Raw genomic sequence first — 16,324 nt, 5'->3', positions numbered from 1 at the left:
AGCTGGACGGGACGCCAGTCCATCGCAGCTTTACTTAAGAAACAGGAAGAAAGAGTGAGAGAAAGTTGGGGCGAAAGAGTACAACAGGGGTTGCCACCACCCCCTGCCGGAGCCTTGTGGAGCTTTAGGTGTTTTTGCTCAGTAAACACGCATAGCGCCCGGTCTGGGAATCGAAACCGCGATTCTCTGTCCGTGAGTCCGCTGCCCTAACCACTGGGCCATCGCGCCTCCACATAGGTAAACAATACCCCAAATAATGTGTATTTGATTCATTTGAGTTAGCATTGAAAAAAAGGGATGTAAAATGAACCGATGTGCATATATATAAAGAGTTAATTGGTGTGATTCTTCTTCAGGTGATGCTGCACTCTTGGAAGCTGCCAAAAAGGGAAACCTAGCAAGGGTACAGAAATTAGCAACCAAAGATAACATTAACTGTCAAGATACACAAGGACGGAATTCCACGCCATTGCATTTAGCAGGTAAGAATTGATCTGTAATGATAAACCTCATTAGGTTTAATTAGGATTGTGCAATGCCATTTACCTGTGTGATGTAAGATGGAATTTGTTGAGGTGGATTTTCTATGGCCAGATGCTCTTCCTGTCACCAATCCTCATCTGTTTTCAAGTAAGCTCTTCTTGGAAACAAAGGACTTCCATGTTGGTGACACTCGTTTACAAGTATCACGTGATGTCAAAGCAAGGCGACAATAACATAGACATGCATGCTCATGCACACACACACATGCACACATGCATGCATAAATATATGATGGGCTTCTTTCGGTTTCTGGCTGCCAGATCCACTCATGGCTTTGGTTGGCCCAGGGCTATAGTGGAAGACACTTGCACAAAGTGCTACATAATGGAATTGAATCCAAAACTATGTGGTTGGGAAGCAAACTTTTTATCATATAGCTACACTTGGGCATATACATATATATACATACATATATATATGTATATATATAAAATATGCATATGTGTATATAAAGATTGCTTTAAGAGACATGGTGTATTTTATACATATGCCTGTTCAAGTATCATAAAAGCATGAAACTATTAGCTCTTTCAGTTGTGTATTTAAATTGATATATATTATTATTATTATTATTGTTATTATTATTATTGTATATGTTTATATATATATGTATTACAGCTGGATATAACAATCAGGAAGTTGCAGAATTTCTCTTGGAGAACGGTGCTGATGTGAATGCCATGGATAAAGGTGGATTGATACCTCTTCATAATGCCTCTTCTTATGGGGTAAGTTTATATACACATACATACATACTTGGACACACATGCACACACCGAGTTCTTTATTATAATCACAGATAATGTAAATGAACAGTTATTGTTTCCAAAAATTATATATTCTATCCTTATTCGAATCAAAGGTGGAGGCGCGTGGCTTAGTGGTTAGGGTGTCAGCACCAGGATCGTAAGATTGTGGTTTCAATTCTTGGACCGGGCGATGCATTGTGTTCTTGAGCAAAACACTTCATTTCACGTTGCTCCAGTTCACTCAGCTGGCAAAAATGAGTAATGCTGCGATGGACCTGCGTCCCGTCCAACTGGGGAACACATACGCCATTGAAACCAGGAAACCGGGCCCATGAGCCTGGCTAGGCTTTAAAAGTGCGCATTTATTGTTTTTATTAGAATCAAAGCCCCAGATATCGCCATCCTGCTCACTCCTTAGTCACCATTCACTACAGCCACCCTTTAACCTACCCAATCCTTAAAATTGTTGCCCATCTTCCCCTCTCCTCGCCCATTCCTCATCTCCTCCACCATACTTTTGTAACCTCCACCCACTCACATTTCTTGGTCTTCTTTGACCACTCCTTACCTTGAGGGTTCACCAAGACACCTCACCGTCACTATTCTTATCTCCTAACTCCACCCTAATCACCCAACATCCTCTTCTAAAATGTGAGTAGTCATGTAGTTCCTCTACAACAAGAAACCTGTTCTACTCTGGCTCCTTCTCTCAACTCCCAGCCTAAATCCACCTCCTCTTGGTTCATCGTCTTGCAAGTTTCATGGCCATGTCAGTAGTGGTGGTGCCATGGAAAATGCATCCAGTATACACTGTAATGGGGTTGGTGTTAGGAAGGGCTTCCCAATGTAGAAACCTTGCCAAAGCAGACACAGGAGCACGATGCAGTCTTTGTACCCCATCGGATCTTGTGTGACTATGCAAATGACTGATGGATGTAAAAGAGTAAAAGAATACATAAATACATGCACACAGTTCACACAGTTGTTACACATCACATGCACTTACTCCATTGTACTTCATATTTCAGTTTCACCAGTTATCTCCCTTTTTTTCTCTTCTTCAGCATGTCGACATTGCTGCTTTGTTGATTAAGTTCAACACGTGTGTTAATGCTGTTGATCGATGGGGCTACACCCCTCTTCATGAAGCTGCACAGAAAGGCCGAACTCAGCTGTGTTCATTACTGGTAAATATATCACTCATACTTTTATACATCTTCACTGCATTTGATTTTCAAGTTGCAGTAACACATTCAACATAGCTTTTTAAAGAAACAACAAAAACGTGCAGAATTTCTATGATAGTAGCAAAACTTAAAAACATATAACTGAGTTTTACCAAAAGTTCTATCTTCTTATTAACATCAGTTCTCATTCCTATTTAGAAGACTTGCTGTGTAACTTTATTATGCACTCTGATGGTACATTAATGGGTCTCTCTTTTGGTCTCATGTTTGCAAATAATTATATCATGCATGTTTGTATGTATATGTGCATAATTTGGAAAATAGTGGGCATTTCTGTATGGTTTTTGTTCTGAAGGGTAACAACTACAACTTTATCCTGTATTATTGCTCAAAACATTTCTTCAGATTAACACTGATGGGAGAATAACATCCTTGGTCTCTTTGTGAGTTCCACAAACCATTCTTTTCTACTCTAGGCATGGGAATAGAATAGATCAATAGCAGCATTTTTCTCTCATGGCAAAATATGCACCTAATTCAATAAAATTATGAAGGTTACTCTGATTACAATGCATAAAATGTAAAATGTTTTATTTCTTTGTCGGCATAATTCGCCCCTGTTTTTCAATCTCAGTATTTAAGCTATGCATAGTACTGTTGTAGTACACGTGCTGCGTACATTTCTACAACACCGTTTTCTTTACCTGCTATAAAGACAGAAATAGATCTGCCTTCAACTTAGTTACAAGCCTAAGTTTTACTCATTTTTTGTGTGTTTTATTACATAAAGGTTGCCAACTGTCTACTCTGAGTAATTACTGATGGCACGTACCTGATACACACACACACACACACACACACATATGGTCGTTGTCTAGTCCTTACACAGAGTTTGACCACCTCCTGTACCTACACCTTAGCCCCTTCATGGCGTCTGATGTGACTTTTTAAACCAGACAATGTTCTGAAAAGATACCCACACAGATTGCACCTCTGATTTGAATTACCAATACCTGCAGGTAAGTTCTGTTCATTGTGGATCTTAACATGTCTTTTAAGACCCCCATTGCAGATGCAAGTGCTACCAGTTGAAAGCTCTGCATACCGGATGCTCGCAGGCTTATGGGAATCATCAGGAGACAGTGCGTGCCATTTCAGGGCCTACCTCTTAGTGGCATCATTGCGTACTGCACTGAAATAAGGCTTGCTAGATCAACTGGTTATCAGATTTCGCTCAATATTCTTCTAGCCATTGCTCATTGTCTCTTTTTAACCAAACCCAGTGACTTACCTTTTCCACTGTAGCTTGGACATCACTCATGGCAGCATTTGCTTCATGATGAGTTAGGCCTAACGAGATATATATATATATGATGTAGTCTGGGATACAGATATTTATATGACTGCTCAATTAGTCAGATGAGGATGCTAAATAGCCCCCCCCCCCAGCTGTTAACACTTACAAATAAATTTGTATTTCTTTTCTTAACTTCATTTGTTTTTTTTTTCTATGTTCTGTAGCTGGCGCATGGATCAGATCCAGCCATGAAGAACCATGAAGGCCAAACACCTTTAGATCTTGCTACAGTAAGAATTATTGATTTCTTGTTTGTAATTTTTTATTTTTGTTATTCAGTTTTCCATTCAAATTTCTAAATCTAAATTAGAAATAAATAATTTTCTTTTTACTAGAATTTGTCTGTAATATCAATCTGTCTGTTTGCCTCTCTCTCTTTCTCTCTCTCTCTCTCTCTCTCTCAATTCTTCTGTAAAGTCTACTGGTTTCACTCTTTGTGTTTCATTCTACCATCTGCTAATCTCTTTATTATTCCAGGCTGAAGATGTAGCAGCTTTATTACAAGATGCCATGCCCATCCAACCATCATCTACCTGTACGCCAATGTCCAGTACCACTGCCATCTCTGTTCCCACCAACACCATCAGCACAGCCACCGCCAAATTACATGTTCCTATCTCGTCTCAATCACTGTAAGTAATTCACAATGATTTCTTTACACACCTGTGTGTGTGTGTGTGTGTGTGTGTGTGTGTTTGGTCATGTGTGTATTGAGTGGATTTGTGTGTGTGTGTGTGTGTGTGTGTGTATTAGTGCATGAGTTCGAATGTGTGTATGTATTTAAGTGTTTGAGTATGCGTGTGTTTGGATTTGTGTGTATGTGTCTATTTGACTCTGTGTGTGTGTGTGTGTGTGTGTGAGAGAGAGAGAGAGGTTATTTTATAGTTTACAACACTTTCAAATTTGTATCTTCTATATTTGTATCTTTGTCATTCATGCAGCACATATTGCGTTCTTGGTCAAGACAAATAACTCTCTCTAGCTCAGTCCACCTTCATGTGCATAGGTACTATGGAGAGGCACAGTGATAGGTTGTGTCCAGTCCATCTTATCAATAGGTACTGTGAGGAGGTACATCTCTTTATTCAGTTGGCTCTATCATTTCATTTACTACAGGGAGCTGACTGCAGTCCACCATGGACCAAATAAGTTGTTGTTCTTGTTTTTTTTTTACCCTGATTAAGCAGATCAACTGTTGCAAATTATATCTGTGATAATTGTGTCACTATTTTATGACTAGGTGGACTGGACCACGTCATTGTGAGTTTAGTTTCCTGCTACAGACACATATATCTACATGCACGTGCACACACACACACACACACACACACAAAAATATTTATATGTGCACATATATTGGAGAAGCAAATGTACATATTGACATACAGAAGTAAATGTGTGTATGCATGTACACAGTGGCAAGTATATATACTCACATGGATAGATAAATATACACATATCCTCACTTAAAAAAGGCAAATGCATATATATATGTTATTGTATACATACACAGAAGCATGTTTATGTATACATACACAGAGGTAGATGTACGTACATATACACACAGAAAGGTAAAAAATATAAGAGAGAGACAGAGAAATTTTCCTCTTCTTCCCTTACATTCCTACCTTTATATACTCAAAGGAGTAAAGGCCTCCTTTGGTCATGAATGACCATGAGATTGTACCTAGAAAGTTCCTCTCTGAGGCACAAGTCTGGGCAAGGTTGTTTACGGAAGACCAGCAGTCACCCATGCATACCAGCCTCTCCTCTCCATACCACTGATGTTATCCAAGGGAAAGGCAAAGGGGCCGATACAGCTTGACACCAGTGACGTTGCAATTCATTTCTACAGCTGATTGAACTGGAGCAATGTGGAAATAAAGTGTCTTGCTCAAGAACACAAAACACAACTTGGTGTGGGAATCGAACTCACTATCTCACGATCATAAGCTCAACACTCTAACCACTGAGCCATGCGCCTATATACTCACATGGATAGATAAACATACTTATCGTCATCATCATTTAACGTCTGCTTTCCATGCTAGCATCGGTTGGACAATTTGACTGGGGACTTGTGAAGCGGATGGCTACACCAGACTCCAATCTGATATGGCAGAGTTTCTACAGCTGGATGTCTTTCCTAATGTCAACCACTCCAAGAGTGTAGTGGGTGCTTTTTACGTGCCACCGGTACGAGGGCCAGTCCAGCGTATATTCACTTTAAAAAAAAAGCAAGTGTGTGTGTGTATAATATACATAAACAGAAGCAAATTTATGCACACTGAGAGGTGAAAAATATTAGAGACATAGAAACTTTCCTCTTTTATATTCCTACCTTTTATTGTTCTGTTTGTCTGTTTTCTCCTCAGTATGTTGTCAAGTCCAGCTCCTAGTTTAACTGCTGAAGGAGCCGTTGGTGGGTTACCTCAAATGGCCCACGTGGGCGACGGCTGTGCCGAGATGCTTCCTAACGATGTCGAACAGAGTATGGAGTCGATGAGTGTGACGACGTTCCTGTCCAGCATCGGACTCGAGAATTTGTGCGAAGTCTTTGAGAAGGAGTTTATCTCCATGGATATCTTGACCGAAATGAAACACGAAGAACTGAAGGAGATTGGAATCACAGCATATGGCCACCGCTACAAGATATTGAAGGGTATCGAGAAGCTCAAGACAAACAATTGTAAGACACCATACTTTTTTTATTCTTGTTGTTCTGTTCTGTTTTGTTGCTAACTCTGTTCTTCATCACCATCATTCATATTGTCCTTATCATCATCATCATCATCATCATCATGGTTTTTTATTTACATTGTTGATATTGTTTTTATCACCATCTTAATTTTTATCATCACATGGTACCTTGGGCAAGTGTCTTCTACTATCATATTATTATTATTATTATTATTATTATTAAGGCGGCAAGCTGGAAGAATTGTTAATACACCAGGCGAACTGCTTAGTGACATTTCATCTATTGCTACATTCACCATCATCAGCAGCATCATCATTGTTGTTTAATGTCCGCTTTCCATGCTGGCATGGGTGGACGGTTTGACTGAGGACTGGCAAGCCAGTAGGCTGCACCAGGCTCCAATCTGATCTGGCAAGGTTTCTACAGCTAGATGCCCTTCCTAATGCCAACCCCTCTGGGAGTGTAGTGGGTGCTTTTTATGTGGTGAGGTCTTTCATCCTTTGCCTTTCATCCTTTCGGGGTCAATAAATTAAGTACCAGTTGAGTACTGGAGGGTCAATGTAATTGACTTACCCTAACCCCCAAATTTCAGGCTTTGTACCTATTGTATAAATGATTATTATCATTATTAGGGCAGTGAGCTGGCAGAATCGTTAGCACACTGGGAAAAATGATTAGCGGTACACTGTTCTGAGTTCAAATTCTGCTGAGGTCGATCAAATAAGTACCAGTTATGCACTAGGGGTCACTGTAATTGACTTATCCCCTCCCCCAAAATTTCAGGCCTTGTGCCTATAGTAGAAAGGATTATTATTATTACCTCTGCCTTAGTGAAGGTGGAGGTATTGTTTTCAGTTGTGTTTGTTTATTTTTGAGAGCAGTCAAATTCATTTTTAGTATTCTCGTTTATAAGAGCAGTGGAGTTTATTTCAGATATTCTCATTTTAAAAATGGTTTCCACCACCACCACCACCAATGCTATTACCACTGCCATCTGTGTCAGGTCTGCATGGATCATCAACTTCATAAACACCACTACCACTATCACCACCACAAACCCCCACCCCCACCTCCACTGTCACCACCACCACCACTGCTACCACTATAGTTTTGTTTCCCACTAACTGGATTCTGTCTTTGAAATTCTAGGTTCCACCCTGCAGACCACCCTTCCACAACAAGGCACCATCCTCATAGACCTTCTACCAGACGATCCGGAATATATTATGGTAGAAGAACAGGTAAAAGTTTTTGAGATTTATTGCTTTTTAAAGAAGGTTGCAGAAGACATTGTGGATGTTGTGGTGTACAAGCATTTCTCTTGAGGTTCATGGCTTAGTGGTTAGGGTGTTGGACTCAAGGTCATTAGATTGTGGTTTCCATTCCTGGACCGGGCAGTGCACTGTGTTCTTGAGCAAAACACTTCGTTTCACTCAGTCCACTCAGCTGGCAAAAATGAGTAAACCTGTGAGTGACTGGCGTCCCATCCAGGTGGGGAATATATATATATGTCACGGAAACAGGGAAACTGGCCCTTATGAGTTGGCACAACTCTAGTAGAAGGAAACATTTTTTACCTTTGTGATTGGGGTGTGTTGTTTGACTAAAGGTGGTGCTCCAGCATGGCCACACTCAAATGACTGAAACAAGTAAAAGAGTATAATATGCATATCCAGCTTCTCAAAATGTTTATGATGTTGTGTAGACAGTTTAAGAATGAGTATTAACTTTGTTTTCCTTTCCATTGTTTTTCACAGATGCAGGGAACAGTTCGAGAACATAAAGACAATGCTGGTGGGATTTTTGATCGATACAACATTATAAAAGTAAGAATAAAACAACAAAGATGAAAGTGTCTGTTAAAAGTTTCATTATATCTCAATCCAAATCTCTTTATATTCGGTTAGTTGTGAATAGACAGGTGGAGGGCGTTTGTGTGACAGTAACTTTGAAGGTAACGATTGCTTGTAGTTTGAAGAATGAGAGGGTGTGATGGGAGAGGTCGTAGCTTATTTTGTAGTTTAGTAAAGACCTTTTACTACAGAAAACAGATATATCCATTCAAAATTTCATTAGCCTTAACTGTGCAAAGCAGTTTTAAATGTTACGTATCTTTCGTTGAAAAATGTCGTGTTTGAAACTGTCAAGTTCACTGAGGCAACATGCCTTGCAGAAAATATCAATTCTATTTTTTGGTAGATATTTCACATCGTTGTGGAGGCGCAATGGCCCAGTGGTTAGGACAGCGGACTCGCGGTCATAGGATCGCGGTCATAGGATCGCGGTTTCGATTCCCAGACCAGGCGTTGTGAGTGTTTATTGAGCGAAAACACCTAAAGCTCCACGAGGCTCCGGCAGGGGATGGTGGCGAACCTTGCTGTACTCTTCCACCACAACTTTCTCTCACTCTTACTTCCTGTTTCTGTTGTGCCTGTAATTCAAAGGGTCAGCCTTGTCACACACTGTGTCACGCTGAATATCCCCGAGAACTACGTTAAGGGTACACGTGTCTGTGGAGTGCTCAGCCACTTGCACGTTAATTTCACGAGCAGGCTGTTCCATTGGTCTGATCAGCTGAAACCCGCGACGTCGTAAGCGACGGAGTACCAACAACAACGTTTTACATCGTTGATTCTTCCTCTGTGAAATTAAATTTCATGGTTATTGCAGTTATCGAACTTCTGAAAGTTGTCTCCCTTGCTTTCGTTACAATACTTTTGTTGCTTAGTAAATAATTGTTCTTATTCAAATTACAATGAAGGTTTAAATGCTGCTGGATTGAAATATCTTGGTGTCTTCTATTTATTTATTTTTTTCATCCAGATCCAAAAAGTGCGTAACAAGCGTTTGTGGGAGAAGTATTATCATCGTCGGAAAGAGGTGGCGGAAGAAAATAACAACAACGAAAACGAGCGGCTTCTCTTTCATGGTTCTCCCTTTATTAATGCCATTGTACACAAAGGTTTTGACGAGAGACATGCGTATATTGGTGGCATGTTTGGTGCAGGTCAGTACTTTACTCTTCTCCTTTGATTGCTGTTTCTCTAACAATGGTTGGTCTTGGTTCAAGCTGTTCAAGTTGACCAGAATGGTCAGAGGCAGTCTAGCCATGACATTTTGTTTTTTTGTCATACATTGTGCAGTACACATTGTCAAGTGGTTGGAATTAGGAAGGGTATCCAGCCATAGAGGCCATCTCAAAACTGACTTTGGAACGTGATGCAACTCTGCTGTTCACTAAATCCTGTGGAACCATCTAACCCAGGGGTTTTCAAACTTTTTGACTTGCGGACCCCTTTATATTTCAGGCTTTACCTTACGGATCCCCTTATAAACGCTTATGAAATTTATACATAAATATTTGCTTAAAATAACATATATTTTTGCATTTATTTATTTAACAGTATTTAACAAATAGGTTTATTGTCAATTAAAAGATTTCGATTAAAAAACATAGATAAAATCAAATTGCCCATAAAAAGTATTTGCTGTCCACGGGCCCCCTGCCTTATCCTTGCAGACCCCCTGTGGTCCGCGGACCACAGTTTGAAAACCCCTGATCTAACCCATGCCAGCATGGAAAAACGGACATTAAATGTTGATGATAATAGTGTATCTAGGACTACATCATCCAGCCTATGCGTCCTTTCCTTTTTAAGGAAGTACTGTGTGAGTAGAGGGTATTTGATTGCAGTACCTGCATGGAGCACCTTTCAGTAAAGTAAAGTTACCTTTTCGAGCCATGTCAGTTTACAAGGACTGGTTTCCCCAGTTTCCATGGCATATATATTCCCCACCTGGACAGGATGCCAGTCTGTTGTAAGGTTACTCATTTTTGCCAGCTGAGTGGACTGAAACAGTGTGAAATGAAATGCTTTGCTCAAGAGCAGAAGCCTTGCCCTCTCTGGGAATCGAAACCACAATCTTATGATCATGAGCCCAACACCGTAATCATTGAGCTATGCACTTTTCAGTGGAAGTTTCCTTATTATTGTTAGTGAGCTGGCAGAGTCTAAGAGCAACAAACAAAAAGCTTAGTAGCATATTTGGTAAGGGCCTATACTGTTTTAATAGCAGAGAGGGAGTTATCTCCCTTGTCACCTCCTGAATAGCTCGTAAACGCGCTTGCTTCAGTTCTCTTAGCACCATTGACGAAAAGATGTGGCCCCCGCATTTGCTGCTCCAATATTCACCATAAATGTGCGATTGTATTTGAGATCTGTTGATTGTGGGTGTCGGTCCGAGTGATCTACTTTACTTTTGAGCTCTTCGTACCAATTTTGAATAGCATTAGCTGTGCACATTATTGTACTGGAAAATTGTACTACCACCAGGGAACAACATACCATAGGATGGACATGATGTGGCAAAATATTCAGGTAATTCTTAGCGTTTATTCTGCCATGTACAACTGATGGACCAAGATAATTCAGTAATATTGTTGCCCAAATCATTACAGTAGCACCTCTATGGTATGGCTAAGGATTCTTTGGGTTGTCTCCAGACAAAAACTTGTCCCAAAATTAGGGCAAAGTTGAATGCTATTAATCATCATCATTTAATGTCTTTCCCGTGCTGGCATGGGTTGGACAGCCTTGATGGGAACTGGCAAGATCAAGGGCTGCACTAGGTTCCATTCTTTGTTTTGGTCTGATTTCTACAGTTGGATACTATTCCTGATGCCAACCACTTTACAGAGTGTAGTGGGTACTTTTTATGTGACACTATATCACCTGTGCTTTTTACACAGTGCCATCGCCAGGTGCATTTCATGTGGCACCAGCACCCACGCCAATGTTTTGAGTGCTGTTGCCACATAAAAGAATTTGTATGCTGTTAATATTTGTTTCAAATTTTGGTACAAGACCAGCAATTTGGGAGGAAGCAGCAAACTGGTTACATTGACCCCAATGTTCAACTAGTAATTATCTTATTGACCCCGAAAGATGAAAGACAAAATCTACCGTGGCAGAACTTGAACCCACAAGTGTCAAGACGGACGAAATGTTGACTTTTGCCAGCAAACAACCTTAGATTCATATTTAATATTAACCCTTTAGTGTTTAAACCGGCTATATCCGGCCCAAATATTCTACTCATTTTATGCTCAAACTGGCCAGAACCAGTATCTCTAACCTGTCCTGCAATGTCATTCTAAAAATAAACAATTACATCTTTCAACTCTTGAAGCTACAAGATAATACCAGATTAATTTTTTTAAATGTAAATGAATAAGGATTACTTTTGACATATTAATTTGAACGCTAGAGGGTTAATAGGTATATTGTTACTTATTACTAATATTATTGTTATTGTTGTTGCAGGAATTTATTTTGCTGAGAATTCTTCCAAAAGCAACCAGTATGTTTATGGTATTGGAGGTGGTACAGGCTGTCCAGCACACAAAGATCGGTCGTGTTACATTTGTCATAGGTAACAATCTCATTATCACTGTGTTACTATATATAATAATATGTACTATATCTATTCCAATGTAAATCTTGTTAGATAGTCTGCCCTTCCATAGGCTGCAATTGCTGCAGTACAATGTAACGGCTACTACTGTATATATATGAATGTTGTAATTGTTTCTTCTGTTGTTAGACAGTTGACCCTGTACATAGCTCACTGTTACTGAAAGCAGTGGCATGCATACTACTATTTTGTGGGGTGGGGAGATGTCATGGCTCAGTGGTTAGAACATCGAGCTCACAATTATGAGGTAGTGAGTTTGATTCTCGGAACAAGCTGTGTGTTGTGTTCTTGATCCAGACACTTTATTTCATGTTGCTCCAGTTCACTCGGCTATAGAAATGAGTTGTGACATCACTGGTGCCAAGCTGTATCGGCCCCTTTGCCCTTTCCTTCGATAATATCGGTTGTGTAGAGAGCGGGATGCTGGTATGCATGGGCAACTAATGCTAACCTCTCCAAGAGTGTAGCGAGTGCTTTTTATGTGCCACCAGCACAGGTGCCATTTACATAACACCAACATCAGCCACGACTACAATCCCACTTGACAGATCTTTTCAAGCATGTTATATTGCCAAAGGTTTCGGTCACTTGTCCTCTGTGAGACCCAATGTACAAAGGGTACTCTTTACCTGCCACTGGTATGGTTGCCAGTTACACAACACTGGCATTAGCTATGACTACGATATGAATAAATAAGCATTACATCCGACAGAGTACTTTGAATGCTAAAAAAAAGATTAAAGATATACTGAGTTACTTGATCTCATTCATTAATTACACTTGCTAATCTTAACGAGTTCCTATTGTTTTCTCTCCAACAGGCAATTATTACTATGTCAGGTGACACTTGGAAAGTCTTTTACGCAGCTAAGTGCAATGAAAATGGCTCATGCGCCACCAGGGCACCATTCTGTGATTGGTCGACCAAGTAACGGGGGACTGACTTTCCCAGAATATGTTATATACAGGGGTGAACAGGTGAGCCTGGCTTTCTTTTTGATCTTTTTTGTTTCATTAGTGTGTGTATGTATGTATGGTGGAGGTGTTGTCATCACATGTTTAAGAACATCATTTAACGTCTGCTGTCCATGCTAGTATGGGTTGTACAGTGTGACCAGAGCTAGCAAGCTGGGGATGTGTGGAACCAGTCTCCAATCTGATTTGGCATGGTTTCTATGGCCAGATGCCCTTCCTAACGCTAACGACTTGGCAGTGTGCTGGGTGCTTTTATGTGACACAAACACAGGCACTGCCACAAGTGCTTTTCACTACCAGAGGGACTGGTCTTAACACTTCTGCTGTGGAGCATGGGTCTTCTTGCGAGGTACTTCTCTTGCTAGGTACTTGGTGATGCTATCAGTGCTGGTGCCACCGAGAAAGTACTGATGCAAGTGCCATGTAAAAAGCACCCAGTACACTCTGTAAAATTGTTGGTATTAGGAAGGGCGTCCAGCTGTAGAAAGCATGCCAAAACAGGCAATGGAGGGCTGGTGTAGCTCTCCAGCCTTGCTAAACTGTCCAATTCATGCCAGCATGGAAAACAGATGATGATGAAGTGCATATTGAATAATGTAGTGATTAGATGCAGTATCATCATCATCGTTTAATGTCCATCTTCCATGCTGGCATGGGTTGGATGGTTTGACAGGAGCTGGCCAGGTAGAAGACTACCCGAGGCTACTGTGTTTGTTTTGGCAGGGTTTTTGACTGCTGGATGCCCTTCCTAATGCTAACACCAACCACTCTGAAGGGTGGACTGAGTGCTTTTTACATGACACCATCACAGGCGTGGTCAGTTTTGGCAAGGTTTTTATGGCTGGATGCACTTCCAAATGTCAACCACTTCAGTGTGGACTGGATGCTTTTTATGTGGCACCAGCACTGGCAGGGTCACCAAATAACTTGCAAGACAAAAATCTTTTGAGAGGGGAGAGGGCATTAGAGGAGGGGTTCTTGTGTCAGTATAGCTGAATTAAAGGTGTGATGGTCAAAACTTAAGCTCTTTTTAATAAAGATCATCTGCTGGATCAGATTCACTTTGTGCTAAACTATAACCTGAATCAGGGATAGGCTTCTATTATGGTTGCACAGCTTACTAGAAATAGCAGTCAAAACCTCCTCTAATGATGTCTTACTGTTTCGAAAATAAAAAGGAAACTCTGGACAATGAAGTTTTAGATACACGTCTGTTTTTCCGTGCTGGCATGAGTTGGAAACATCTCTTATTTTCTTTCAGTACAGTGTCTCCACTATTCTTCTAATGTCTGTATGTCTCTCTTTCTTTTTCTCTCTCTCTCTCTCTTTTACAGGGCTATCCGGAATATCTAATCAACTTCCAGATTGTAAAGCCAGACAGTCCAGCTGACAGCACAACATGACATGAATACGACAGCAGCAGCAACACCAACACCGCCGCCATCGCCACCACAACCACCTTCGCCGCCACCAGCACCAATGGCAATAACAACAGCAGCACTACCACCACCACCATCAACAACAACAACAACAACACTTACAATAACAGCATAACAACAACAACAACAAACAACAGTTCTACTAATAGTTTGTAAATTTCTATTCTCATATTCTTTTTTTTTTTCATGTACAAAGTCTTTCTATTTCTCATTGTCTCTCTTACACACACACACACACATCAAATACATACATGAAGTTTCCGCATAAATTTTACTTGATTTTGGTAAAAATTACTCTTTGACTAAAATTTCTTCAAGGCAGTGCCCCAGCATGACCACAGTCAAATGACTGAAACAAGTATAAAAATTATGAGTTAATTAAATTACTCTTTAATTACTTACTTAAACAAGTCAAACAAAACTAAAAGATGCCAACTTACTGTTTCAATAAAATAAATAAATAAATAAAAATACCAGTAATATGAGTTCCTAACCAGAAAGCTGACAAACTAAAGTCTTTGAAGGCACTGCTACAGCATGGCCATAAGAGAAGGATGAAATCCAGTGGAAAAGTAATGCTGATTGGCTGTTAATTTTTGTACCAAAATTAAGTGGGAATTTTTGGACACTGTTATATACACTCTCTCTCTCTCTGTATACACACACACATACACACACTTGCACACATACACAGTTGATCAATTTCTACTATATATATTTTCTCTATAATACTGTCATCATCAACATCATCATCATCATCATCAGCATCATCATCATTATCACCTTTGGTTGCATATATGCACACACATATATATGTATGTATATATATATGTATGTATATATATATATGTATGTATGTATGTAATGCAAGTCAGTGTATATGTTTATGTATATATGTGATATATGTATGTGTGAATGTGTGAGGATGTGTGTGTGTGTTACTTTGAATGTGACTTTTTAAAAAATTTTATTTTAACCCCCACCCCTTCTCTACTTTTCTTACTTAGATCCTATTGTTCCCCCCCCCCCACTCACTTTAATCTCTCCCTGTCTGCCTGTCTGTTTGTCTTTCTATTTATTTATTGATTACTTTTTACAATCGACAATGCACAGAGACAAATTACTATATCAATATACATGGATTATACATACATGTAGGTGTGTGTGTGTGTGTGAGCATGTTTGTTTTTATGTCAATTAATAATAAAAAAACAATTTTATATTAATTACTTAATACTTATTTTAGAATACATATTTATTATACTTTTACAAGAAAGGAGTGACAATGACTGATGTTTTGGTCTGTTAATTATAGATAGTCTAACGATGACCAGCAGATTGAAACTTTCAAGTCACTGGCATCTCTGTCCATGTAAAAATATAGTATATGTATGTGTGTATGTGTATATATATATATATATATATGTTGTGCATGTGGGTGTGTATATAATATATTGACTGCTAGCTACTAAAGCTTTCTTTTTATATTCTCTCTCTGTTTAGTTTCTTGTGTTCCTTTCTGTTGAAGAGCGTAAGCTCGAAACAAAAGACTTTCTCACCTTCCTGGGTGTTAAACTAATGCCCCTGTTTGTTGTTTACCCACCTGTCTTCGTCTTTTGTAAATTCCAACTATATATATATATATATATATATATATATATATATGCATGCATACCCTGTCACAAAGTACACATTCCTGATGCAAAGTGAAAAAATTTTTAAAGTTAAAATGAAAAAAATAGCCCAACAAATGTCTGAAGGACTTATATATATGTGTATGTATATATATACATATATGTGTGTGTGTGTATATATATATATATATACACACACACATATATACATATGTATACACACACATATGTATATATATACACATATATATATACACACACACA

At 39.4% G+C, this 16,324-nt stretch overlaps 1 protein-coding gene across 1 annotated transcript in view; it reads left to right on the top strand.

The window, feature by feature from the left end:
• The window catches only part of LOC106878247 (poly [ADP-ribose] polymerase tankyrase-1), a 35,177-nt gene extending 19,220 nt beyond the window's left edge, over window positions 1-15,957 (top strand). The window contains exons 14-25 of the mRNA XM_052975647.1: window positions 357-482; window positions 1,162-1,271; window positions 2,357-2,479; window positions 4,001-4,066; window positions 4,314-4,468; window positions 6,212-6,525; window positions 7,687-7,778; window positions 8,295-8,363; window positions 9,361-9,544; window positions 11,862-11,970; window positions 12,834-12,990; window positions 14,322-15,957. Coding sequence (XP_052831607.1) covers window positions 357-482; window positions 1,162-1,271; window positions 2,357-2,479; window positions 4,001-4,066; window positions 4,314-4,468; window positions 6,212-6,525; window positions 7,687-7,778; window positions 8,295-8,363; window positions 9,361-9,544; window positions 11,862-11,970; window positions 12,834-12,990; window positions 14,322-14,390 — 1,574 coding nt within the window. The 3' untranslated portion in view covers window positions 14,391-15,957. The remainder of the gene's footprint in view (window positions 1-356; window positions 483-1,161; window positions 1,272-2,356; window positions 2,480-4,000; window positions 4,067-4,313; window positions 4,469-6,211; window positions 6,526-7,686; window positions 7,779-8,294; window positions 8,364-9,360; window positions 9,545-11,861; window positions 11,971-12,833; window positions 12,991-14,321) is intronic.
• The last annotated feature ends 367 nt before the right edge of the window (window positions 15,958-16,324 follow it).

The sequence above is a fragment of the Octopus bimaculoides genome, chromosome 22 (assembly GCF_001194135.2).
Source record: "Octopus bimaculoides isolate UCB-OBI-ISO-001 chromosome 22, ASM119413v2, whole genome shotgun sequence".
Taxonomy (NCBI): Eukaryota; Metazoa; Mollusca; class Cephalopoda; order Octopoda; family Octopodidae; genus Octopus; species Octopus bimaculoides.
This window is presented reverse-complemented; position numbering and strand designations above follow the sequence as displayed.